This window comes from Mirounga angustirostris, unplaced genomic scaffold (assembly GCF_029215605.1).
Source record: "Mirounga angustirostris isolate CCGP_5_RB_7025 unplaced genomic scaffold, mMirAng1.0.hap1 SCAF_6, whole genome shotgun sequence".
Taxonomy (NCBI): domain Eukaryota; kingdom Metazoa; phylum Chordata; class Mammalia; order Carnivora; family Phocidae; genus Mirounga; species Mirounga angustirostris.
The window spans coordinates 2,335,013-2,362,181 of NW_026991714.1; the positions used below are offsets into that span (position 1 = coordinate 2,335,013).

The following is a 27,169-nucleotide window of genomic DNA, read 5'->3' on the forward strand; positions in this document are numbered from 1 at the left end:
CGAAAGAGCACAAGCAGGGGAGCAGCAGAGGGAGAGGAAGCAGCAGGCCCCCTTCCGAGCAGGGAGCCCTGGATCTGTTTCTTAAAACAGTTTTTAACCAGTCTTCCCTTTTGTTCTCTTCCCTCCTCCTTCATTTCCAGAGGTACTTGCTGGCACCACTCCTGAGCCTCAAGAGGCTTCCACAGTAGATCAGATTGATTCTCACCATTCCCCAAGGCTGGCGTGGCTCTCAGCTCCCCAGGGCGCGCCCCATCAGCTACTGCCTTCCTCCTGCCCAAGTTGCTGCCACAGTGGTCCGCCCCTCTCCCATCTTTGTGGGCTGAAATCTTTTCCAAATGGTCCTTAATGCCTTGTCCATAAACAAGGCTTTACTGACGTTTTAGTGGGATTTCAGGGGGGAGCCAAATTATATGTCTGTTCAAGTCACTATCTATTACCGGAAGACTTTATTACTGTAATTACTACTTTAGGATAGATAACATATGTACAGATTGCACATTTCTGAAGGCATAAGAGGACACAGCGAGAAATAAATCCCCTTCCCATCCCTGCCATGAAGTTTTATTATCAATTTCCTTTGTTTTTTTAAAGATTTTATTTATTTATTTGACAGAGAGAGACACAGCTAGAGAGGGAACACAAGCAGGGGGAGTGGGAGAGGGAGAAGCAGGCTCCCCGCCGAGCAGGGACCCTGATGCGGGGCTCGATTCCGGGACCCTGGGATCATGACCTGAGCTGAAGGCAGACGCTTAACGACTGAGCCACCCAGGTGCCCCTATTATCAATTTCTTGCATGAAAACAACTTTTCAGGGCAGGTATATACCTAATGAGACAAATCATTAATCTTTACAGTAAGAGGACCCAGCTTAGACAATATTTGGGGCTTCTCTTCTCTGCGGGACAGCAAGATGTGCTGACAAGCAACAATAGTCATTTTCCTCTGAAGGTTTCTCATTCTCTTAGGTTCGAAATCATTTCACTGTGTGTTGATATCAGGTGTTTCTCACAGAAGTAAAACAGGACTCCTTAATCCTCTACCCATTTTTCAAAGAAGAAACTTGAGACTCAGAGAAGTGACTGTCCAAAGTCACCGGAAAGCCGGCTCGGGAACCTAGACTCGAAAAGCAGGTGTTCGAAGTCAGCATCGTGCAGAGCACGGCAGCTGCGAGGTAGGCCTGGGAGGTCTAGCTTCTTACTGTGGTCCTCGGTGCACCTGCTTTGCAATCAAATGAGAAGTTTCTTTTTTTTTTTTTTTAAAGATTTTATTTATTTATTTGAGACAGAGAGAATGAGAGAGAGAGCACATGAGAGGGGGGAGGGTCAGAGGGAGAAGCAGACTCCTTGCCGAGCAGGGAGCCCGATGTGGGACTCGATCCCGGGACTCCAGGATCATGACCTGAGCCGAAGGCAGTCGCCCAACCAACTGAGCCACCCAGGCGCCCCAAATGAGAAGTTTCTTAAAAATCCAGACTTCTGGGCTCCTCCCCACACCTACTGAATAGGGATCTCTCAGGCTGGGATTCAGAGATCATTTTTAAGAAGCTTGGCCAGTGATCTTAGGCACATTAAAGTTTAAGAATTGGTACGCAGGAAAACTGCTCTGTCCATCCAGAGCAGGGAGCGAACAGACTTAAGGAGGCTTCATGGAGCAGGTGGCATATGAGCTTGTCTATGAAGGCAGAGTGAGATTTTAGACAAATGGACAGGGTGGGAGGAGGGGGCCACGCAGCCTTGTCTGATGGAAGATCCGCTGTCTCTCTTGGTTCTTGCCATCATCATCGTCCCCCCTCAGCAGCCTTACCATCTTTCTCTTTGGCCTCCTCCCCAAACCTCAACAGTCTACAGGGGCTGAGCTCCGGAGAATCTTTTGCTCTCCAGGAGCTCGGAGGTGGCGCCCACGAGGTGGATTAGCCATGTGAAGGACATGCACAGAGTTGACAATAGAGGACATTCAGTCACAGGCAGACAGGAAGGGGGCGAAGATGGATAAAGAAGAAAGGGAACAAAGGGAACAAAAGCACAGTTGGACAGGTACGCAATCGCGGGCAGACGTCCACGAGCTGGAAAAGGATGGACAGGAAGGTCGCACGACCACAAACACCGGGCCACCAAGCGCAGAGAGAGAGAGACGGAAGCAAAGGAAGTACGCAGACGGCTAGGTGGGAGGTGGGAGGCCAGGTGGGAGGTGGGAGGCTCGGCGGACAGGGATGGGCTCAGGTGATGCCTGAGATCCCCGAAGGGCGCTGCGGGGAAGGGACTAAGCTCAAGCACCCGGCTCTGCCTTCCAGGCCCTGCCCATCTTCCTTCTCACTGTCTGCTGCAGAGGGGCCAGGCGCCAGGCTGGAAGAGCTAGGTGTCCTCCTGGACGTGCACCTTGGTCAGGGGCTCGGGAGTCACCCCCCCCCCCCGGGGTCACATTCACTTCAGCTCGCAGACGTGTATTATTAGGTCTGAGGTCTCGCTTCTTTCTCACTCATCCCCCACTTTCGTACACGTTTCTCGGGGACCGGCTCTTATTGGGGGGGTGTTTTATTCCAATTCCCGGTTCCAGGCGTCTCGGGAGCTGCGTCTGTTCATTCAGAGATCACTTTCCCTTTAAGCGATTTTCCCCATCAGCCACCTTCGCAGACTCCCTCTCCTTCCCGACGTCGCTTGCAGTTTCTAAGAGCACTACATCTCCCATCAACCTTAGCGCCCAAGCGGCTACCCTAGGGAACTTCAAGTACCGAAGTGCTCTCCTACCCGTCTCCGTGACTACTGCGGTGACCGATGGGGCTTGTAGTCCCCTGGGAATTGCCAGAAGCCCAGAGAAACTACTCATCCCAGGAGTCCTCGCGTCAGAGGCGGGTTTCCCTCCTGGCTCTCTGCGCGACCCTTAATCCTCCCTCGGACTCTAACTCCCGCCGTGCCATGCGCCGAGCTCCCGGCGGCGGAGAATGGAGTTGTGGCCAAAGTGTCCTCTGGGAGTTGTAGTTTCCATCTTGATGAGGCTCGGAGGAGGCGGAGTGACTCGGCGGCCATTAGCTGTGTGTAGTTGCCCGGGACTGGGAGCTTAAGTGAAGAGGGAAGCCTTACGCGGTGGAAATCTACCGTGGCCATGGGCTCCTGCCGGGGCTAGCCCCAGAGTACGGAGAAGGCGGGCTTTTCGGTGCCCCGCCCCGCCCCGTGGCGGGGCCCACTAGGCCTCCGGGCATCCCCGGTCTCAAGTAGGCCTCGTCTGCCGGCAAGGGCGCCCCAAAGGCGGGAGGCGCCATGTCGCTGGTTGCTTACGCCAGCAGCGATGAGAGTGAGCCGGATGAGGCCGAGCCGGAGCCGGAGGAGGAGGAGGCGGCGGCCCCTCCACCCGGGCCCACTTTAGGGGGCTTGTTCGCTTCTCTCCCCGCACCCAAGGGCCCGGCCTTGCTGCCTCCGCCCCCCCAGATGCTGGCCCCAGCCTTTCCCCCGCCGCTGTTGCTGCCCCCGCCCGCCGGGGACCCCCGGCTGCAGCCTCCGCCGCCCTTGCCCTTCGGCCTGGGAGGCTTCCCCCCCCCCTCCGGGCGTGAGCCCGGCCGAGGCGGCGGGAGTTGGGGAGGGGCTGGGGTTGGGGCTGCCTTCGCCCCGGGGCCCTGGCCTCGGCCTGCCCCCCTCCATGGGCGGTGCCGGGCCCCCCCCGGGCCTTCCCAAGCCAAAGAAGAGGACGGAGCCCGTGAAGATCGCGGCGCCGGAGCTGCGTCAGGGGGATGTGAGTATCCGGGGGCGCAGCGCCGCAGGCCCCTCGGGGCCGGGCTGGGGCCGGGCTGGGGCCGGGCTGTGCGCCGCGCCCGGGAGGTTCCGGGCCTGCCGCCCGTGCCTGCGGCCGGTGCTTGCGCGCCGCGGGTCTCCTGCTGCCGCGCGGCCCGTGGAGCCAGCTCGTCGACTTTGGCCTGTGTCCGTGCGCGCCTCTGGAAGCTGGACCCGCGTGCGGGAGGGCCGCAGAAGGTCCCCTGGCGCGGACAGGCCGGCCCGCCGCCCTGCGTTGCGCTCCCCCTGTCGCATCTGCGCCGCGGGCCGCTTTTCGCGTTTCTCACCCCGAGAACAGCGTGAGATGTGGCGCCCGAAGAAGTGACCGGAGGCAGGACTCCTGGGCCCCTGCTGGACGTTTGGGGCGCACTCTTCCCCTGGCATCCAGCCTCACGCCGTCAGGGCCCGAAGGAAAAGGATAGGCGTCCCGGGTCCTGTGTTGGAGGGAGGAAACGGAGTGTGTGTTGAGTGCAGAGCAGTAGCCGGGCATCGGCCCTTCCCTTCCACTATCGCAGAACCCCGGGAGGTTCCATTCTAGTTCTCACAGAGGAGAAGCAGACGTCCGCTGTGTGCGGTCTTACCTGCAAAAGGACACAGTGGAGGTGAAGAGCTGGGTCGGCCATCTCCGGGTCCGTGCCTCGGTTTCCCCGTTTAGGTATTGCCATGCCACGTGACTTAGCACGCTTGGGGCCTATTTCTAGAAGAGGCAGCCGATCTGTATGTTGGAGCAGGAAACAGAAGGCCTTTTCTGGGGTGAGCACTTCGGGACTAAAGGAGACACGAAGCCTGCGGGCAGGTGGCGTTTTAGGGTTATCCCGAGTGCTTTCCTTTCTCTTTTCTGAAAAGTTGTTTGGTCAGGCCTTCGCTCCCCTTTGGTGACCTTCGGAGAGAAGCTTATTTTTGCTCTTGCCTTTCTGCAGGCTTCCAGCTCTGGCTCGGGGCCGTGTCCGTGTTTGGTCTCGCTGGTCCCTCAGCTTCTTCCCCAGGCAGCCTGCCATTCCCTCCCTCACCTCCTTTGGAAGACAGGTGCTCAGTGAGGACGTCCCGGGCTGCCCACTTGCACTGCAGCCTCCCGTCCTCCTCTTCTGTCTCCCCGAACTCGCCACCGTTAAACATGCACTGGGTTTTATTGCTTCTGTCCTTCCACTGGTGTGCAAGCCCCACGAGAGCAGGGCTGGCTGCTTATTGTGTCCACCAGTATATTCCTCCAGGTTAGAACTGCTTGGCACCTGCTGAGCACTGCCTGAAAGTTTTCTAAGTGAATGAGCTCGGATGAATGTGGACTGTTCATAAAAAGGAGGTTCCAGAATCTGCCTCACTGTTTTGTTCCAAACTTTCTTCCACATTATTTCCCCCTTCTTTCTCACTTGAGTCCGCCGTTTCTGTGTACAGGATCCAGAGCAGCCTCTGTTGCTTTGCTGAAACTTACTTGGGCCTTGATTTAATCTAAGCAAAGAAAAGTCCCTGAATAAGACAAAAATAGGTTCATTTCCTCAGCCTTCTCTTTTTTGTCCTCTTCACGTTTCTCTCCACCGTGTTTGTGTCAGAGTAAGTGTGATGTCTGGGGGACGTGGCGCTTTGGGTCAGGTGGCCCCCTGCCCCGTGACAGCGGAGAAGCCCATTTCCAGGTCTGCGAAGGCAGCCTTAGAAAACGTAGCTGGTAGAGGTCGTGGAACCTCCCGGTCAGGCTGGCTCAGGTGGCAGGTCTCACTCAGGACTGCTCGGTCTGTCCCTCCTCTGTCAGTGGAGCTCACGAAATTCCTGAGGTGAACAGTGACGCGATCGTTGGAGAGAGCCAGGTCCGAGCCCTTAGCTTCTCCAGTTCCTGTTTTCGTCCTGCCTGGGTTGGTGGTGGTCCTGCAGGAAGGTGGGGAAGGTGGCCTCGGAGAGTTGGGATGGCCAGGTGAGGGCAGCCGTTGTCCCCGCGGGTTCTGAGCATGTCTGCTTCTAAGCTCTGTGTCCTGCATCTAGTAGGCTCTGAGTACACATCTGAAGAAATGAATGAGGTTTCCTTAAGTGCCTTCCCTTCAGGGTTTGGTGTTGAAGTAGAAGTAACTCTAAACTCTTGTTCGTTCATTCATTCCTTCATTCCTTCCTTCAGTACGAAGCTGCTTGTCTGTGCCAGGAGCCGAGAGTACAGGGGTGAACGTGATCGGCTCTGCCTACAAGGACCTCACGGTTTACTGGAGGAGACTGACAAGGAGGTAGATTTTAGGTCAGTCAGAAGAACTGCGTGAGAGCTGGTGCTGTGGAGGGTGCGCATGGCGGGCACTAACCCAGTCTAGAAGTTGGGGAGGCTTCCAGAGGGAGGAGATGTCGGAACAGAGATGAGAAAAGTGAGTAGGAGGGAGCCAGAGAAAGGGGGGTGCTGTGCGGAGGAGCACGTCAGGTTGCGGGGCAGACTGTTGCAGGGGGCGCGGCGGTGAGAGAGTGACAGTGCCTCGGGGGCACCTGACGTGAGTGAAGCGCTGGAGCCTGGGGAAGGGGGTGCGTGGGCCTTGGGTGCCACAGAAAGGCCTTAGTACGTGACCCTGGGGTAGTGAAGCGCCCTCAAAGGCCAAGCAAGGATTCTCTGGTCGCAGAGTGGCAAAGACCTGCAGGGAGCAAGACTGGCGGGCGCAGCGCGAGAGAGGGTGCCGGCCTGGGCGCAGGGGTGCAGGTCTGTTCCGGGGGCAAAAGTGGCCAGTCGGTCTAGGCCATTGATGGGATGGCCTGGGTGCAGGCCAGGATTCAAGGTTGACCCCTGTCTTTTAGCTCAAGCAGCTGGGAGGGTAGTGGTGCCATTTACTGAGGGAATATAGGAGACAGGGCAGATTGGGGGTTAGGTGGATTTAATTGGTTGCAAGTATCAGAAAGCACCTCAAGGTAGCTTGAATGATAATGCATCATAAATATACCGAGGTGCCTTGCGAAGGGCCTGGAGTCAGGAATTGGAGGTCTGTCAGGGAGCCACGCAGCTCTTTGCAGGTTCGATCCATCCTTCTTTGTCTGCAGAGCGATTTTCTCTGCTCCTCAGCCTTCCCCACGGGGGAACGATGGCCACCCACAGCCCCCACCTTCTTGTTTTGTAGTTCCTTTTATCGAGCAGCTCAGATGGAACTACATTCTTAGTCCCAGTTCTGGTTTTCCACAAGGGAGCACATGGTCGGTCTGCTCTGGGTCAGCTCCTCAGCCAGCCACAGTCAGGGGGCAGGCAGTGTCCAGTTCTTTGTCCAGGTCAGCTTTCCAGTTACGTGAGGGAGCAGGAGTGACCCGCAAAACGGGGGATCGCCTCCTCCTTTTTCCTTATCTCCTTGCTCCGACCCAAGCTACCTCTGGGTATTGGTTGATCGTTGATTTCGTGGACTTAGGGGATGCAGACTTGTAAAATCAGGATAGAGAAAGTCAGTATTAGAAAAGTCAGTCTGCTGTAAGAGTTTTCGGTCTCAGGATGTGCATTTCAGAGCAAACACATTTCAGGGTTATCTGGATTAGTATTACTGTACTTTTCAGATCATTTACCCAGATAGTGGAAAATTGGCAGCTGTGAGATGGGAGGTTTCACTCATTTTGGTCATTTCTGTTAAGCAAGCAAGCAGGCAAGCAAGAGTTGACTGCAGCAGACAGAGCATAGTCTCGGCCCTCTGTCGGGAGGGAAGGAGCGCAGACATTTGTGGGGCACCTGCCGAGCCGCCAGCTCAGCATCGTCCCTGGTTTACAGATGAACTAGTTGAGAGAACAGAGGTGATGGGTCTAAAATCCCGGTTTGGCAGTGGCAGGAGTCCTGTTTGACCGCAGGGCTGTGTTGTTCTGTCGTGGAGCCTGTGGGAGAGGGAGCCCCGAGCTGCTGCAGGCTCGGGGGAGGAGGCCCCGCTCGAACTGAAGGGCACGTGTCCGCACCAGATCCTGGAGACCAAAGAGGGAAACGAGTTGATGAATCTGACTAATTGGGATAATAGCAGCGAGGAGTGTAGTAGTGATTCGAGCTTGGAGCCCGGGGGGCTCTGTGCCTGGGCCCTTACTTCCTCCTTGGCTCCTGGCCCTGGCAGCAGTGATTGCTTTTTGGAGAGGGCGTCTGTCAGAACCAGAGCCTGAGGAGATAAGAGGGAGGCTGCCGCGGGCAGGGAGGCTCCGATAGACGAGCAGATCCCACCGGGCCCGGCTTAATGGAAAATGTCTGTTTCCGTTCTTGCTCAGCAGTCTCTGGTGCGTGCGTCTTGTCACTCTTGGCAGCTGGAGCGGAGAGGACAGTGGTGGCCATTGAGGCCCAGGCTCTTGTGAGGCCAAGAAGAAATAGATTACTTTCTTCTTAAGGCACAACCAGTACGTGCCTCTAAAGCCCCGGAGGGCCCGTTCTGGCCGGGCCCTGGTGCTCTGGGGTCTCAGACATCACCCCGTCTCTGGGACTGATGGAGTTGACGCCGGAGCCTTCCTGGGGAGTCCTCCTGTGGAAGACAGTTTGGCAGTTCCTCAAAAAGTTACTTAGAATTACTCTGTAATCCAGCAGTTTCTTTAAAAAAATTTTTTTTAAGCAAGCTCTACACTCCACGTGGGGCTCGAACTCACAACCCTGAGATCCAGAGTCGTGTCCTCTACCGGCTGAGCCGGGCGCCCCTCTCGTCCAGCAGTTTGAGTCCTCGGTGGAAGGAGCTGGGAGCCCGCCTCAGACACACCTGCACACGCGCCTCCCCAGCAGCCGTGGGTGACGAGCAGCATGTTGTCCAGCCTGAGGAAGGGAGGAAACGCTGCTGGTGTATGGCAGGGGCACTCAGTGAGGCCGGCCAGCTCCAGTGGGGCGCGGGCTGCGCGGCCCCCGCTGGGTGTTGGGAGGCACTCGCCGTGCGCGTTCGCACACACGGAGGAGAGAGGAGCGCTGCCCCGGAGGCTGGAGGGCGGGGGGTGGGCCGTGGGTCCCTGTGGTTCAGGAGGTACAGACTTTCTGTCTGGGGTGACGGAAAGTTCCAGAAATGGATGGTGGTGATGGTGGTACAGCGCGGTGAGTGCACTTAATACCACTGAGTTGCCCACTGAAAAATGGTTAAAATGGCACATTTTATGTTCTGTATGTTTTGCTGGGATAAAGGAGAAAACCCCGGTGTGCTTCTGTCCCTGTCCCCGTCAAGGAAGTTCTCCTTGGGTCTAAATTAAATGCTGTGTGCCGGGGCTGAGCCCATCACCTCCAGCAGGATCTCCAGGGTTCCTCTGCAGGGCTCCGATGGGAGCCCCCGGCCCTGGGAGACTGGGGGGCGATGGCGCATCTCTTAGCCTGTGCCTCGCCCGCCCCCCCGCACTCACTGGCGCTCTGCTGGCTGAAACGGGTTTTCTTTGTAGCTCTCCTGTTTCCTGTTAGTGTTTAGTCCCCCCCGCCCCGCCTCCCCAGCCACGGGGGCTTCACGTGGCCTCTGAGCCTCCACAGTGAGTCCGGGAGCTCCGTGTGGCCGCCTGCTTCTAGGGCAGGGTTGGCGCGAGTTCGTGTGAGGGGCAGGGGCGGTTTTCCTCCCTCCGTGCCCCTGGACCCCCTGGACTTGCCCTGTGGCCCTGATGTGGTTCCAAATGTCCCTGAGGCCTGTTTATCAGCTTTCAGGGCAGAGACTTCTCTCTGTCCCTCCCTCAGAGACGGATGGTCAGGACTTCACAGGGGTCAGGGCTCGGCGCACTTGGGAGGTTCTGACTGGGGTGCTGTGTTTTGGGGGGTCTGCCCTAGCTTGTGCGCGTCACGGGATGGCTTTTAAGGCAGTTTGGTGGGTTAGGACCCGGTGTTCCGAGAGAGGGGGTGATCTTGAGGGCCCGTCGCAGCTTCCTGAATCCAGGAATAGCAAGCCGTTCCTAAAGTCTGTACAGGTGTGTAGTTTTGTGCTTTCAAACTGGAAACTTAGGCTGTCAGTACAGTGGGAACAGTGTGTGCCGTTTGAGAGAGAAATGGCATTTCCTCGGCGCGCCCCTGGCCTCCGGCGACCAACAGTCAGGCTCATGGTAGCCTCGTTCTGTTTGTCACAGGATCTGAAGAATAGGAACATGCTTGTACGGTTTTATGGATGTCATCGTCTTAAACTTGGCTAGAATTTGTTTTCAGATTGTTGCAGTTGAACCTGTATGTAAGGTGTTGAAGTTAAGTTGTGCCCCCGGGCCTCGCAACCGCTCTGCGCCCCGCAGTGAGGTGGTTCTTTGTGGTCTGCGGGAGGAGACAGGGCTTCACGGTCAGAAGGCAGGGGGTGGTCAGGAGTCTCCGAGGCACTGGGAGTCCGGGGCTTTGGGCTGTTTCTTCGGTTGAGTTTGACATCTTGCAGGCCAGAGAGAGTGATAATCCCTGAACTCTGCCTAGAAGTTTAATTATGTACATCCTCGTGGCCAGTAGCTCGTGCAGTCTTGGTTGTGACGTGTGTGTTATTTCCAATGGCTTGGGGGTGGCAGATAAGTAGCAAAGCCGAGGCTCAAACTTGTATTTCTGATTTCGTGTCTGTGCTCTCGTCTGCATCACGCGGAGTCTCGCGGGGCGTGCTCGCTGTGGCTCTGGGGCCTGGGCAAGCACGGATGGCCGGGCGTGCTGTCCCTGCAGAGATGTGGGAGCAGAGCGGGTGCAGGGCCTGATTCTGCTGTGTCCTAGCTGCTGTTCAACCTCAGCAAGCCTCACCTCCCTTGCCCGCAAAATTGAGGCGGGAACATCTGTTGGGAAGTGTTGCCGGGAGGACTAAGTGAAGCATCGTGAGTTGCTGGCCACCTAGACGACTGTCCTTCCCTTTACGGCCTCTTCCCTCATCCCCCACATTTAAGTACCAGGACAGACTCCCCTTACGGGTTTCGTCATACGTATGCATCCGGCAGCAGTTAGTGATGGAAATCGTTGCGCGCACAGACTCCTGTGAGGCGGTCTTCAACTATATGGTGGAAAAGGTGAGGATATGAATGGGAATAATGTCACATTCAGGGCCGTCTAGGTGGCTCAGTCGGTTGAGCGTCCAGCTCTTGGTTTCAGCTCAGGTCATGATCTCAGGGTCGTAAGATCAAGCCCCACGTCGGGCTTCGAGCTGAGCATGTAGTCTGCTTGAGGTTCTCTCTCGCCCTCCGCTCCTCCCTCCCCCCATCTCATGTGTGCTCTCTCTCAATTAAATTAATATAATTTTTTAAAAAAATAAAAAAAGATGTCACATTCACAGAGCAAGCACAAGTGGATCAGGGTTAGCATGATGCCACCCCAAACAAGTGAGTTATGCAGGGACACGGTGAAAGAGAGCACGGTGAGTCACCAGGAAGATTCTCGGGCCTTTGGCGTCAGGAGTCCAGAGCGCAGACGCAGGAGAGTACCCGGCGGCTGAGGTACAGGCCCAGGGATGGGGTGCTAAGGTGAGGCCCCCACATGCAAGAAGGAAATGTAAGACCAGCAGATCTTTGAGGGGATGTTTGAATCACACTTGATGTCCTTATGTTTGTTTGTTTGTTTATTGAGACAGAGAGAGATCGAGGCAGAGAGAGGCAGAGGGAGAGGGAGAACCTCAAGCCGGCTCCAAGAGCCCGACGGTGGGGAGGATGGGGGGACTCGATCTCTTGACCCCGAGATCACGACCTGGCTGAAACCAAGAGTCGGAAGCTTAACCAACTGCACCACCCAGACGCCCTTTGATGTCCTTATGTTTTACCGCCTTCGTTGCAGTCACTGGGGTGCTTGTCTTTATTCTTACGGGCCCGAAAGTTTCTTGAGGGCAGGGCCTTCTTTCGTGTCCCAGCACACACACAAAAGCTTTGAAGCATGCCGGAGTGAAGGTCTGGAGGCGCTCCCCGCCCCGGGCCCTACCTGGTGCCTGTGGGCAGAGTGGATCCGCCTTGTCTCGCCTGGGAAGTTCTGTGTGCTGCGTAGAGTAGGTTCTCGGTTACTGTGAGGTCCTCGTAGCCGATGAGCCCAAGAAGGAACTTGTGGGGTAGGAGGGTCAGCTGAGAAAGTCAGGCAGAGGGTTTGAGTTCTTGCAGAATCTTGGAGGTGAACGGGTCTTAGAGGACCATTATGTGCAGATGCCCAAACCAAGGCCCCGAGAATAAACGGAAGGCTTTCAGGGTTCTTGGCTTGGGGATTAACTTTTTATTTTTATTTTATTTTTAAAGATTTTATTTATTTATTTGACAGAGAGAGACAGAGCGAGAGAGGGAACACAAGCAGGGGGAGTGGGAGAGGGAGAAGCAGGCTTCCCGCCGAACAGGGAGCCCGATGTGGGGCTCGATCCCAGGACCCTGGGATCATGGCCTGAGCCGAAGGAAGACGCTTAATGACTGAGCCACCCAGGAGCCCCGGGGATTAACTTTTTAAAATAGAGTGGTAGGGCACCTGGGTGGCTCGGTTGGTTAAGCAACTGCCTTCGGCTCAGGTCATGATCCCGGAGTCCCGGGATCGAGTCCCACGTCGGCCTCCCTGCTTGGCGGGGGGTCTGCTTCTCCCTCTGACCCTCCCCCCTCTCGTGCTCTCTCTGTCTCTCATTGTCTCTCTCGCAAATAAATAAAATCTTAAAAAAAAATTAAAAAACAAAAATAAAATAAATCAGAGTGGTAAAGCTTGCTGTTCATATGCCTTGCACCTTTCTGAGAGGATGCTCAGGAGCTGGTGCAGAGCGGCACGTTCAGGTTGTTTTCAGTGTGAGAGCTTGTATTAGGAACGGTCCCGGTGAGTCAGAGGGTGACATAAGTGGCCTCCTGTCTTGTCCCAGGCGCTCCCCACTGGCTCGCTTTCTTCCTGGACACGAACAACTCTGTCTGGCAGACAGTAGATCATACTTGGAGAGAGAATGGATTTCTCCAATGGCTTTGACCTTTAATGCCGCACGGAAGAGTAGTTAACACACCACTTACTCCCGCCGGACTTCCTGGGCCGTGTGGTTATGTAGTCTGGATGAGTGGTTTCAGAAGTGAGGCTGAGGTGGGGGGCGATTGTGGGCCAAATCCCATTCATCTTCTCATGGACAGATTTATAAGGAGAAGAATGGGCATAACCTTTTCTTTGCACCAAGTCTAAATGGGAGGAAAGAGTTCTACTTTGACGGAATAGAAATTGATGCAAGAAAGCCATGCAACAGGTGTGGGGCAGGAGAATGAGTGGCCTGGGGAGGTGGGCACTTCCCCCTTCCTCTGACGTCTCAGGCCGGAGGGGAGCTCAGCCCTCGGGCACTCGGTGGGGCAGGGGGCAAGATGCTGGTGCCCTGGGTGGCCCTCCTCCCATGCCCCTCATCCGACCCAGTGCTTCCTCTGCTGCCCTCATGCAGGAAGGCCTTATTCCGTTTCTTTTTCTCTTAGTCAGATTCCGAGGAAGATGAGCCTTCCAAGAAGAAAACTGTCCTTCAGGTAAGCTTCGTGACGTGGCAGAAGCCACCTCTTCTCTTTCCCTGCAGCTTCCTGAAAGCGGGAGTTACGACGCCTGGCAGTTTCCACAGCGCGCTTAGAGCAGATGCAAGTGCTGGAGGACCGACTGTTCCCGGGTGGTTTTGTGTTTCTGGGTGACACCAGCCCTTGTGCTCCCTGCCCTCCCCTCACTGCTCCTGGGGCAGGCGGGGGCGGGCCGGGGGACGTGGAAACCAATGGATGAGTTACATTTCTGCCCCAGGGATTATGTAGGAAGGTAGAGTAGAGGGAACGGATCAAAACCATGTGAGGGAACGTCTGTATTTTAAAATGCTCCATCTTCTTCCCGCCTCATGTTTTTTTTTTTGAAAAAAAATTTTTTTTAAGATTTTATGTATTTATTTGACAGAGAGAGACAGAGCGAGAGAGGGAACACAAGCAGGGGAAGTGGGAGAGGGAGAAGCAGGCTTCTCGCTGAGCAGGGAGCCTGACCTGGGGCTCGATCCCAGGACCCTGGGATCATGACCTGAGCTGAAGGCAGATGCTTAATGATTGAGCCACCCAGGCGCCCCTTCCCGTCTCATTTTTAACCTGGAAAATAAACACTTAAATAGCATTTACTGTGTACCAGGCACTGTTCTGAGCGCTTTACAAGCATTTACTTGATTTAATCCTCCAAGTGGTGCTGAAGGCCTAGTGTCTTCATCACGCTCACATCCTGCCTGAGGAACTGGGAACTGAAGGCGCTCGCCCCGGATCAGGTGGCGAGCGGGGCAGGGCTGGGGGTCTGACTCGCTTTCTGACTGTAGAGTCCAGGCCTGGCCCTGCTGTACTTGGCTCCTGTTCCAGAATTGTGACCAGAAGTCCTCAACCAGACAGCGCCGGGTGATTCTCCCTTGTCCCAGTGCCTCGATTCCGGCCCCTGGGAGTTTCTTCCTGTTCTGCTCCGTACTCGGGGACTTATATGCTCTCTGATCTCATGGATCATATGTCTCAGGAGAAGCAAAAGCAAAAGTGGTCCTGGCTCTCTGAGGTTGTTCTCTCGTGACTCAGGTATATGATGCCGAAGCTGCCCCCTGCCCTAAGTCTGCTGAGGTGTCACTTCCATCGCTGGGAGGCCTGACGACCCAGTCACGTGGGAGTGAGAACCGGCACCGGGAGAGCAACCTTGTGGCCCCTTGTGGGGGGTGATGGGGGAGGAGCCACCGCACCCACTGGCAGCTGAGGCCGCTGGAGGCCAGCTCTCCGTTACCAGAATGGCTTCCTGGAGGAGGTGGATGGCAGCCCTAGTCATGGGAGGGCACTGGCTCAGAAGGCCTCGGGAGGCAAGAGCAGCCTTCCAAGCTGGCAGGAAGGGGTGGGTGGATAGAGAGCTCAGCTGGGGGCAGAGTGGGGGGCTGCGGGGGGCTGTGGCTGTGACCCCAGATATCACCTGAGAAATCGGACGCCTCAGGGTAGCCTGAGCAGGTGCTCCACATGGCGCCTCGGCCCAGTCCCTACACGCTTGAGTCCCTGCAGCCTGCCGGGACACACAGCAGGGAGAGGGGCCCACTCGCCAGATGAACACTCCTGCCTGCCTGACTCATGGGCTCTACTTCACTTGCTCCAGGCGTTGCTTGGCCAAGGGGCTGAAGTATACTAGTCCTCCAGGACAGGGGCGTAGTGACCTTATTCCATTCTCCTTTTTCTTTCTTTCTTTTTTAAGATTTTATTTACTTATTTGAGAGAGACAGAGCGAGAGAGCACGAGCAGAGGAAAGGGGCAGAAGGAGAGGGAGAAACAGACTCCCTGCTGAGCAGGGAGCCCGATGCAGGACTCGATTCCAGGACCCTGAGATCATGACCTGAGCTTAACTGACAGAGCCACCCAGGCGCCCCTCCATTCTCCTTTTTCAAACAGACGCCTCCCTCAACCCTACAGTTAGGCCAAGCTGGCCCTGTGGCACACAGAACGCAGAATGGGAGAGATTTTATGTGTAGTAGGAACTCTGGGCTGAGCCAGTTAGCTTACAAATGGAGAAGTTAAATGCTTGCCTGGGGCATAAGCTGAATATACCACATCTATAGGGTTTTCCTTGGGCAGGAGAGAGGACTTTGGGCAACAGAAATGGATGTCTTTTGGACAGAGCCTTGTTTTTGACTTTGAGTAGCAATTCAAAGGAAGCAGAGGGTTCCTATGTTAAGAGGAACCTTCAAAACATGGAGAGAGGTAGAGCGGTCAGCTGGAGAGAGCCCTGGGCTGTTTGGGAAGAAAGATGATGTGGGATTAAGAGCATCATATCTGAGACGCTGAACTCTAGGAAACAAATGGAGGGTTGCTGGAAGGGAGGGGATGGAGGGATGGGGTAACTGGGTGGTGGGCATTAAGGAGGGCACTTGAAGTAATGAGCACTGGGTGTTGTATGCAATTGATGAATCACTAAATTCTACCTCCCAAACTAATAATACCATATATGTTAATTAATTTGAATTTAAATAAAAATTAAAAAAGATCATATTTGCCAAAAACAGAGAATCAGGGAAGGCTCTGTGACAGAGGGCAGGGGAGCTGGCTTGGTATGGAGCCAAGGAGGACAGGGATGGCATCTTACCTTGGGAGAAGCAGCCAGCGGAAGGGCCTGGGGTGGGAGGAGTCAAGCCCAGTTGGATGAGTCAAGTGGGCAGAGGTAGGAAGGAAGCAAGGGCTGGTAAGGTTGTAGGCGGAGCGCCTGTCTGTAACTCTTGTTCTTGATGTCGATAATACAGATCACAAGATCTCACCTGTCCCATTTTTTCCCTCCTTCCCCAAACCTGCGCTCACCAGGGATCCGGCGAGGGGACTGGTCTGTCTGCCCTGCTTCCCCAACCTAAAAACCTGACGGTGAAAGAGACTAACCGGTTGCTCCTTCCGCACGCCTTCTCCCGGAGACCCTCGGATGGCTCCTCTGGCACCAAGCCCTCCAGACAGGCCTCTAAGCCCAAGCCCTGTCCCCCGGCCTCTGTCGTGGGCACCACAACCACCACCCCGTCACCCTCTGCCATCAAGGCTGCCGCCAAGAGCGCTGCCCTGCAGGTGACGAAGCAGATCACGCAAGAGGAGGACGACAGTGATGAGGAAGTAGCCCCTGAGAACTTTTTCTCCCTCCCTGACAAGGCTGAGCCGTCTGGAGTTGAGCCATACCCTTACCCCGTCCCCACTGTCCCTGAAGAGCTGCCTCCAGGCACGGAACCAGAGCCGGCCTTCCAGGACGATGCAGCCAATGCTCCCCTTGAATTCAAGATGGCAGCGGGCTCCAGTGGGGCCCCTTGGATGCCTAAGCCTGGGGACGACTACAGCTACAATCAGTTTTCCACATATGGCGATGCCAATGCCGCTGGTGCTTATTATCAGGTGGGTACGAGCCATGGGGGGCAGGCCAGGGCTCGGTGGAGGGTGGCGGCCGGGGAGAGCTGTGAGCCGGTGGTACAGCCTCTCTGCTGTCACTTTGAATTGACATCTTCTGGGGTCTTGATTTTCCTGTGCATATCGGGCCTCGAAACATGCTGCCTTTGTTCTGAACCATGTGGGTCTAAAATTGCCTGAGCCTTGAGGTCTGATATAACTGACAGCTCTATTCTGAAAACCAGCCCTCGTTGTAGGAGCTGGTGAGGGGGGAGGAGGAAGGCAGAAGAGGGGGGCCCTCTAGTCTGGGAGATCCAAGGTGGCCTCATGGGGATGAGGGAGCTGGAGGTGGGATGCACCGAGAGCAGGACGGGAGAGGAAGGGCCAAGGGCCAGGGGGATCTGGATAGTTGACACAACAGGGAAGAGGGAGCAGGGAGAAGGCGGGAGACCGAGCCCTGGGAGGTTGGAAGGGTGGAGGCACCTGCCCTGGGGAGCCAGGGGGCTGTAATTTGTGTTGTAAGAGAGAGTGGGGTCCAGGATTAGTTTGGGCTTTGAATCGCATGCTGTGTGAGTCCGAGCAGCTTCCTCAGCTGTGCAAGGGGCGTAATATTGGTGGCCTCCTGGTGTCGCTGGGCCATCCCATCAACTTAGCGTGATGCCTGGGACAGCAAATGCCCAGTAAATGGTTGCGGTGACTTTTTATCCAGGCGCCATTTGGAGAAGCTACTTAGCTTTGCTGTGGGTGGCGTGAGAGAGAATATAGCATGCCAGGTTGTGAGTGGGTTTAGGAGATTTTCCTGGCAGCCAGAGTGTCCTGGGTGGAGAGGGCTCCAGGGGCTTGGGGACTCTTGGCAGGGCTCCTGGTTGAGCAGGGGCAGCTGGTGGCAGTTTTCCTTGCAAGACTTAAGTCTCCTTGGACCACTGCGGTTCTCTGAACCGCCAGCATTAATCTTCAGCCTGGGCATGGGTAAGGACCCATAGTGGGTGGGCTTTGGGGGGACCCTGTTTTTTTTTTTTTTTTTTTTAAGATTTTATTCCTCTGACAGCACAAGCAGGCAGAGCTGCAGGCAGAGGGAGAGGGAGAAGCAGGCTTCCCACGGAGCAGGGAGCCTGATGCGGGGCTCGATCCCAGGACCCCGGGATCATGACCCGAGCCGAAGGCAGATGCCCAACCGACTGAGCCACCCAGGCTCCCCAACAATTTCTAAATATTTGTATTTCCTAAATATTTGCTGTTGAGCCTCAGTGTATCCTGTAGGCCGATTGGGGACAATATATCTCCCTTCAACATTGTTAGAAGGAAGGAGGAAGATAAGAGTGTTTTGACCTCTTTAGCCAAAAAAAAAAAAAAAAAAAAAAGCCATTTAAATGAATATCAGGCATTCTGTATCCATTTATAAACTCCACTGAGGCAGTCTGGGCACATGAAAGCATGTTACATACACTTGGGGACCCTGCAGTTGCATGTATCTTACTGTGAATACTTTCATAGAAAATTGTGCTCCAGTCATTCTGGATTTTCATGTATTTTATTGGTTGATGTTAAACTTTATTTTCCATTTAGCTCACCAAAAAGTGAATGTTCTTAGAGGGGCATTTTCTGGAGCTTGGGCAAAAGTGGAAGAATTGGGAGAAGGTATGCACAGGGAGGACACCTGTTTCTCAGCCGGAGGGCCGCCTCTCCCCCTGGCCTCCTGGGGTCCCTCTTCCTCTGGGACCCACAGTGCTTGTGACAGCTCACCTCTCAGGCCGGTCCTCAGATTCCTGAGCTAAGTGTGTGCTAACACACACCTGGCTTGTTCCCTTCTAGCCAGTGATTTTATCTCCTGTTCTCATGCAAGCGGAGGTGACACACAGTGTTAACGTTAGTTTTAGGTGTTTGGTAATTTATGTTCTGTGCGAGATCAGCGCCCTCCCCGCCTGTTGCAGGCAGTGTCCTTGTGTCCAGAGGCCGTGAAGAAGACGGGGAGCGGGAATGGTGTGCTCTCACACCTCTTCCCTGCTCACAGGGAGGGAGGGGCCGAGGAGGGGCGGGGCCAAGGGGGCGGGGGCGGGGCCTAGGGGAGCAGGGGAGCAGGGGCGAGGCCGAGGCCCTGTAGCTCAGGGCTTGGGCATCCCCTCCGGAAGCGGCTGAGGAGGCCGCGTGTGAATTGACGCAGGAGAGAACGGCTTATGTCTTGTCACCCTTCCCTGAAATACGTCCCCGGTCCGGATGGTGCGGATGAGAAAAGCCGCACCCTGCCCCTGAGTCCCGCATGGCGGCCGCGGCCTGGGCGGGGCGCCCTCCCCGCAGCGCGAGGCCGCCGGCCGCCGCGCCTCACTTGCCGTGTCTGCCCCGCTCTTGGCTGCAGGATTACTACAGTGGTGGCTACTACCCTGCCCAGGACCCGGCCCTGGGCCCCCCCCAGGAAATCGCCCCCGACGCCTCCTTCATCGATGACGAAGCGGTAAGTTCAAGCGGGGGACCGTCCCTGACCCGTGGACTCCAGGTTTCAAGTCTGAAACGAAGAAGCCGTTTTTAGCCAGTCAGCGAGGATTCACATAACTGAGCAGCTCCAGCGCGTGGGGGCTTAGAGCAGAGAAGGCCTGTTTCTCCTCCTCGAAGAGCGGGGAGGCGGGCAGGCCCGCGCCGGCCCCCCGACGAGCGGTTTGCCGTGCCGGTTGTGGCCGGCCTTCCGGGCCGCCGAGGCGCCGAGGCGCCGAGGCGGCCGGTGCGGAGGCGCCGAGGGAGGACGCCTTCCCGCGCCGCCCAGGGGACCCCCCAGGGGTGTCCGAGCCCTCGCGCTCCGTCCCCCGACTAGAGCCGGGTCACGCGGCCGCGCGTGCTTGCAGGGGAGCGGGGGGGGGCGCGTGCGTCGCCCGCCTGGCGCGCGTCCGCGGGGAGGGATTTGGGGCGGGAAGAGCCGCCGCCGCGAATACGCCCGGGGCTCCGCGCGAGGAGGGGTGAGGCCGCGCGTCCGCTGGGTGCCGTCGGGCTGTGCGACGATGCAAAGCGAGGTCGTGGCCCGTTAGGAGGGGCTGGAGGAATCCGGGGCGCTGCCTCTTCACGCGCAGGTTCTTGTGAAAAATAACTGTCTGCTCACCTCTTCACAGAAGAGTGTCCGTCCCTCTGCAGTTTGCCTCCTGTGCTTAACGTCGTGTTCACCGGCTCCCCTGGGGGTATATCCTCGGCCAGTTCCGTAGTTAGGCCCTTTTTGTCCCCTGCCTAGGAGGCAGCGGAGAGCTCATCCTGTGCCGAAAGTTCGTTTTTTGTGGGTGGGGTGCCCCTCAGAGCCTCGCTAATAATGCTCACACCAGGACCTGGGTTCCACGCAAGTCTCTGAGTGTTCTGTTTTGTTTTTCCCTAAATGTTTTTATTAGAGAGAGAGAACGACCAGTGGGGAGGGGCAGAGGGAGAGGGAGAAGCAGACTCCCCACTGAGCAGGGAGCCCGACCTGGGGCTGGAATCCCAGGACCCTGAGATCGCGACCTGAGCCGAAATCGAGAGTCGGACACTTAACCAACTGAGCCACCCAGGCGCCCCTGAGTGCTTTTCTTTCTTTCTTTTTTTTTAAGATTTTATTTATTTGTGAGAGAGAGAAGGAGAGACAGAGAGCATGAGAGGGGGGAGGGTCAGAGGGAGAAGCAGACTCCCTGCTGAGCAAGGAGCCCGATGCGGGACTCGATCGGGGGACTCCAGGATCATGACCTGAGCCAAAGGCAGTCGCTTAACCAACTGAGCCACCCAGGTGCCCTGAGTGGTTTTTTTTTTTTTTTAAAGATTTTATTTATTTATTTGAGAGAGAATGAGAGAGAGCACATGAGAGTGGGGAGGGTCAGAGGGAGAAGCAGACTCCTTGCCGAGCAGGGAGCCTGATGCGGGACTCGATCCAGGGACTCCAGGATCATGACCTGAGCCGAAGGCAGTCGCTTAACCAACTGAGCCACCCAGGCGTCCCTCGAGTGGTTTTCATTAGAGTCCCCACCCACACTACCTTCCAGGCACATCTTTGGGTGACTTTGATGTGATCTGCATTTTTGGTGAGGAGGGACAGGAGAGAGTAGCAGTCTCTTAGAAAATTTGCCAGGCCTTTCTTACGAGACTCCTCTCCCCAGTTCCCTCTCTGGGTCCACTCTGGTGTGGGGTCTGCTGATTTTGTGATACCAAACCCATGAGAAGGAGCAGACGTGTGAAAACCAAGTTTTAGAGGAGAAATCCTAGATTTTTTTTTTTTCAGCCTGAATTCTTAATTTGAAAATTGTATACCGTCCTTTTAGGTAGATACAATGTGTGTATAATTTGAGTACAAATTCCTAGCAGTGATCTCCTGCACTCACTCATGTTTGGGAGTGCTGCCTTGGCCTCCCTTTCCCTGAGGGCAGGAGAACTTCTGAGAAGCAGCCTTTCATATGGCATCAGGGGAGCTTGGTAGGGGTGGGGTGAAAAGGGGTATTACATGGGGGGGTCGGGGAATTGGGGGCGCAGTGGGGGTGAGAAGTCACAAAACCATTCCATAAATTCTGGATTGTTAGTGACATCCCCTGATCTCCCACCCAGAGCTCCTACTTCTGCTTTATTTTCCCTTTCCCAGTTTAAGCGGCTGCAGGGCAAGAGGAACCGAGGGAGAGAGGAGGTCAACTTTGTGGAGATCAAAGGTGATGACCAGCTCAGTGGGGCCCAGCAGTGGATGACCAAGTCATTGACAGAAGAGAAAACCATGAAGTCATTCAGCAAAGTAAGTGGGAAGGTCTGTTGTGTGGCCCCAAAGCAAAATCTAGGCCTACCCCTGTCCTGACTCCACACCCGATTGTTACTGCCCCAGCACCTTTCACACGTGCCTGCTGCCCGAGCTATGGCGTGTGCGCCAAGCCTCACGGATGCAACCTCTGCCTTCAGAACTTCGCAGCACTTTGCTTTCCATCTGGGTGGTGGAGTCTGGTTGCTGAAATTGAGCAGTTGGAGCAGTTTCCCATCCTGCACTTGGGAAGAGCTTTGGTATATTGTGGCTGCTTCCCTCGCTGGACGGAGCCCGCAGCTGCTCTGCCCTCTGTCTACGGTCACATCCCTCCTCCGTCCGTTCGAGCTGGGGCCTGGCTCAGCACGTCTTTGAGGTGTGGGCATAACAGCAGAGTCCTGGGGGCTTAGCATCTGCGTGCACAACCCCTCCTCTCTGCTTTCTTTCTGTTATTTATTGTAGCCAGCTGTGGGCTTTTCAGATGCTTTATTCCTCACGCTTCCCACACCGAGCTCCTGCCTTTCCGTGTTCATTTTCTTCAGTGTGATGAACCCCTCTCCACCTAGTAGCTGAGTACAGCAAATGTGGACATTTATGAGCCTGCCACAGGGGGGTAATGTGGGGAAGCCCTGGATTTGAGCCCAGCACCAGCAAGGCCAAGGTCGGGCATCTTATTCCCTTTTCCCCCCCCCGACTTTCTCTGCTTTGTTCTGTGGCCACAGATGGCCATCTGAGCCCCAGCCGTTTGTTTTCACTGAATGCTGGCGGTCATACAGGACAGAGCAAAGGATTGTGGTTAGATCAGCATAGATCCATCACTGTTTCCTGGAAAAACCACTTAGGAGAGCACGCTCTCCTGACTATGGGTCGAGAAGCATCATCGCATAGTAATGGCGCTCCCCGCGGGCCGGGGGTGGTTGATGTTTGCTGTCTTGGACGGTCACGTTAAGTGATGTCGCACAGCAGCAAGGAGTTGCGAGTTTGCTGTTTTCCTGGGTCCGGGTTCTCTTTGCACCATTTCCTTGTATTAAAGCTAGATCTTTTATTTTATTTATTTATTCATTTTTAAAGATTTTATTTATTTCACAGAGATAGTGAGAGCAGGAACACAAGCAGGGGAAGTGGGAGAGGGAGAAGCAGGCTTCCTGCTGAGCAGGGAGCCCGATGTGGGGCTCGATCCCAGGACCCTGGGATCATGACCTGAGCCTAAGGCAGACGCTTAACGACTGAGCCACCCAGGCACCCTTAAAGCTAGATTTTTTAAAAAGAAGAAAAAGATACGGGTCCTGTCCTTGAGGCGTTTACAGCGGAGCTGCGAGAGAGACATCAGGACGCTTGAGTGTTGACGAGGGATGACAGGCATGCTGAGGACACTCCAGAGAGGAGTGCTGGGAGCTGGGTGGGGCTGATTAGGAAGCTTCTGGTCTGAGACAGCTCTGGCGTAGGGCAGGAAGACCACAGGACCAATATCGACTTTGGCAGTAAAGCGTTTGCATCAGAGCTCGGTTAGGGCTTCAGTGCAGTTACGGGCCAAGGCTGAAAGATTGGAGACAGGTGGGATGACAGTGGAAATTTGAATTGCAGGGTGTCTGTACGCACCGACGGGAGAAGGGAACAGATGAGGGGCCCGGGGGGACGGGCAGGGCTGTGAGGGTCTGGAGGGACGGAGGTCGCCTGTCCCCTGGAACGGACGCGGTTTTAGACCCCTGCAGGCACTAGCTGGCATCAAGTGTCCAACTGTGGGCAGAGCCCTGTGCTTGTTGCGGGGGTGGGGTGGGGTTACCAAAGAAATGAAAGACAGTCCTGACCTCAAAGTAGTTCCAGTCCAGTAGGGATATTAGCAGCCTTTTTCAGGCAGGTCTTCTGAGCCTGGGTTTTTTGCATAATGGCTTTAATAAAAACTGTTTTGTAAGTATATAAACCTAAAAATAGCTCCAAGCTGACTTTTCTCCCCCAGGATTTGGGCTGTGGGTTGGTTTTTCAGTCCCCAGCCTTGCACCGTCTGGGCACTTGAGATACTTCTACTTTTCTTCCTGTGGCTTAATGATTGTGTTTTCTTCCCTCGCAGAAGAAAGGTGAGCAGCCAACAGGCCAGCAGCGGCGGAAGCACCAGATCACGTACCTGATCCATCAGGTGAGAGGGCTGGGGGCCTGGGCCTGAGGCCCGCAGGGCCCTGAAAGCCTGGGAGAGTGCTGGCCAGGCCCCGCCCAGGCGGGAGTGTCTCACACCGCCTAGGCCACGGCGGATTCTCCACATGGCCACTAGGGGGAGATGTGTCCTTCAGAATCAGAATCACCCACGGCGCTCCTGCCTCACTTCCCCGAAGACTCAAGTGCAAATAATTTAGACATTGAAACGTAAACGCAGAGAGCAGTGAAGTGGTTTCTCATATGGTTCTTTTAAAGAGCTAGTTTATCAAAAATAAATAAACATCAAGCTTACTTAGGGATTTAAGAAACTATTTTAAAGAAAAGGATTGGTTCACCTTTTATTCAAAATATCCACCTGATAAGGAAGTTGGTTTTGTTTTTTTTTTTTTTTTTAAAGATTTCATTTACTTATTTAACAGAGAGATAGCGAGAGCAGGAACACAAGCAGGGGGAGTGGGAGAGGGAGAAGCAGGCTTCCCGCTGATCAGAGAGCCTGACACGGGGCTCAATCCCAGGACCCTGGGATCATGACCTGAGCCGAAGGCAGACGCTTAACGACTGAGCCACCCAGGCGCCCTGGTTTTGTTTTTTTAAGATTTTATTTATTTATTTGAGAGAGAGCGCGTGAGCGAGCACACCAGCAAGGGGAGAAGCGGAGGGGGAGAGGCAGAGGGAGAGAGAATCCCAAGCTGACTCCGTGCTCAGCGCGGAGCCTGATACGGGGCTCCATCCCATGACCCTGAGATCATGATCTGAGCTGAAATCAAGAGTGGGACACTTAACCGACGAGCCACCCAGGCGCCCCAGGAGGTTGGCTTTGTATTCTCCACTTCTGTGGCAGGAAATATCAACACGATAATTAAAAATCACAGATAATCCAAAAATGTCTTTTGGAATTAGAATGTTACTTATCTGATAGGACCCAGCAACTTTGAAATACTCATTTAATCATTAAACAGACATGTTTTTGAGACCTGCTGTACTGCATGCTGTCCTGGCCCTTTCCCTGGGGGCGCACCTGCTGCCCGTGGATTTCAGTGGGAAATCTGCTTTCATTGTTCCTTTCATGGTTTCATCTTTTTTTTTCAGGGACCCCCTTGTGTCCTACCCTATTTTGTTTTTTGTAGGGAAAGGATTTGAGGGTAGGAACATCTTTCAAACCCAAACTCTTAATCCCTGCCCCTCATCCAGGGGAGATGAGCAGGCATCCATTAACTCTTGTGGGGTGGGGTCAACGAGCCCTTCTTTAGGGTGGTGCTCGTTCACTCCCCAGGTGCCACATTGAGGTCAGCAGAGGAAAGTCTCAGTTCTGGTACCTTCCAGTCTGTTTGCCACAGCTTCTGTTTGCGCTGGAGAGAGGTGTGAATTTCTCGGGTACCACATCCACCGTATTCAGCACAACAGCAAAACTGCATACCCTGATGTAGCTATTGTGGGGGTGGTGTCCTGTGTGGCCCTGTCCACGTCTTGAGGCCGTCCTCCCCAGTCCTCCCCCATCATCCACAGTCCTCTGCTGTCCTCTCCTCCATGTCTCCTCCCGTTGGCTGGTCAGGCATCCAAGGCATCTGATTTGTCTTCCTTTCAGATGCATACTCTAGCTCTCCTTTGTCCATTTTCCACTTGAGTGATTCAGTTTTAATTCCAGCAGGTAAGGGACCAGGATTCTTTTTTTTTTTTAATTATTTTATTTTTATATGTTTCTTTTTAAAGATTTTATTTGTTTATTTGAGAGAGAGAGCATACAAGCATGGGAGAAAGGTAGAGGGAGAAGTAGATTCCCCACTGAGCAGGGAGCCCAATGCAGGACTCGATCCCAGGACCCCGGGATCATGACCTGAGCTGAAGGCAGACGCTTCACCGACTGAGCCACCCAGGCGCCCCTATTTTATTTTTCAGTAATCTCTACACCCCACGTGGGGTTTGAACTCGTGACCCTGGGATCAAGAGTGGCATGCTCCTTCAACTGAGCTGGCCAGGTGCCCCAGGACCAGGATTCTTGAGTTTTTATTCTGCTTCAACCCTGTTGGCCCCCAGGGAGATGCTGTCAGCTTTCCCGAAGAGATGTTTCTTCTCTGCTTTCCCAGGGTCTTCCCCTTCTTCTTAAATAAGAGAAAGTGAAGTCTTTCAGAGGATTTGCTATTTTGCCATACCTGTTCCAGGGGAGAAAGATGTTAGATTGGGAAGCTTGCAGAGGCGAGCGAGAGGCTCCTCAGCACCCCATTCAGCTCACCACACCCGTGTCCCTTGCCACAGGCTAAGGAGCGGGAGCTGGAGCTGAAGAACACCTGGTCGGAGAACAAACTCAGCCGTCGGCAGACCCAAGCCAAGTATGGATTCTAGGGCTCTGGACCTGACCGTTTCTGGGGCTCCTGCCGCCTGGCGCCTGGCCTCACCTCGGGGACCCCGCTGCTCCAGGCCCAGGGTCTCTATCCCGGAGGACCTGGCCCTCGCCTCTGCGAGAATGAACACATTTGATAGATTTTTCTTAACAAAAGTTAGAAAATTCAGCTCCTCTGTCTTGGAGCTAGCAAAGAAAGACTCAAGCGATGCTTCAGATGGGGCTCTGAGTTCCTGGATGGGAGTGGGGCTCCCTGGTGGGTGTGATGAAATGGGGAGCCCCTCTCTCCACTTTTTTTTTTTTTTTTTTTTTAAACCAGGGATGTCTGTTGAAATAAAACATTCAGTCTGACAGACGTTGCTTGCCCTAACCCCTTTCCTACTTTTTAGTGTGGTCTCGTTTTTTCCATTCTGGATCTTTCTCACTTGTTCTCCCATTCCTGGATCTGACATTACCCTTGTGTAGAGCACCCTCCGAACCGTCATGAGCTGCCTCAGCGATGGCTTTGCCTTTTCCTCTGTGCCCACCTTCTAAGCTGGGTTCACGGCCATCGAAGACCCTAGGAATTATGTGTACAGCTTTGCGTGGGGCAGAGGCCTGTGGTCCCAAATCGGAAAGTATTGCTGGTCTCAGTTATCTTTGAAGATGAGAGGAAGTCAAGGAGGTTCTTCCCGTGACACCAGAGAGTCGTTAGCAAATTCAGTCCAGCAGAAGTGGCGAGTGTCTGTCCCTGAAGAGGATGCGCGTTCACACTGATTGCCATTGGCCTTGACTGGTTTGGAAGCTTTGTGGAGGGCTGGGGGGCTAGACAGATCTCCTCGGAGACTTCTGCACCCTGAGCTTTATGCTAGAGCGGGAGGGGGGCGACAGGGTCACGGGCCTCAGTTCACGCTTCTACACTGGGATGCCCGCCAGCAGCACGGGGTTCCCGAGGGGTGGGAAGTGCACACCCTGGTGCCAGAACCATGCGGGTCCTCGTGCACACCACTGTGAAGCGTGTTGCCGAGGGCAGTGGGGCTCCGGTAGGGGCTGAGCTGCAGCGCTTCCCGCTCCTGTGACCAGGTTCTGGCGGAGTCCTGTGGAGAAACGTCTGGTGCCCGGCCCGGGGGAGCTGACTGGGCGCAGCGGCTCGCCTCCAGCTGCTGCAGGCTTCTCAACGGGAAAGCGCCGGGAGGAAGGACTGACAGCCCTGGTGATGGACAGAAGGTTCTGGCCACGGGGGCAGTTGGAAGCGTGTGGTGTGGGGACCTGGGGTGAGAGGGAGGCAGCAGGAGGGAGGGTCTCCCCGTGCCCCCGGTCGTGTGTGCTGGGTAAGTTGAGGAGTCTGTTTCTCATTAAGCACAGGGGAGGCTTTCGTCAGTTACAGGAAAACCACCCACTTATCTGAAATCTGACCTACTTCGGGTTGGAGCCAGACAGGGCTCCTGCATCCCACAGGGACACTGGGGCTGTAGTGGTCCACGTCCATGCATCCAGCCAGTCTTCGGGAAGGAGCAACAACCCACTACCACTTCTGTGGTCCTCAGAGGCACTGGGGGCGGTGGCC

At 55.2% G+C, this 27,169-nt stretch overlaps 1 protein-coding gene across 1 annotated transcript; it reads left to right on the forward strand.

The window, feature by feature from the left end:
- Positions 1 to 2,925: 2,925 nt before the first annotated feature.
- PRCC (proline rich mitotic checkpoint control factor) lies at positions 2,926 to 26,004 on the forward strand. Its single transcript, XM_045876671.3, is given in 8 exon segments — positions 2,926 to 3,523; positions 3,525 to 3,722; positions 13,013 to 13,060; positions 15,860 to 16,426; positions 18,771 to 18,866; positions 20,991 to 21,134; positions 23,203 to 23,268; positions 25,539 to 26,004. Coding segments are annotated over 8 exon segments (1,476 nt in total). The 5' UTR covers positions 2,926 to 3,253; the 3' UTR covers positions 25,626 to 26,004.
- The last annotated feature ends 1,165 nt before the right edge of the window (positions 26,005 to 27,169 follow it).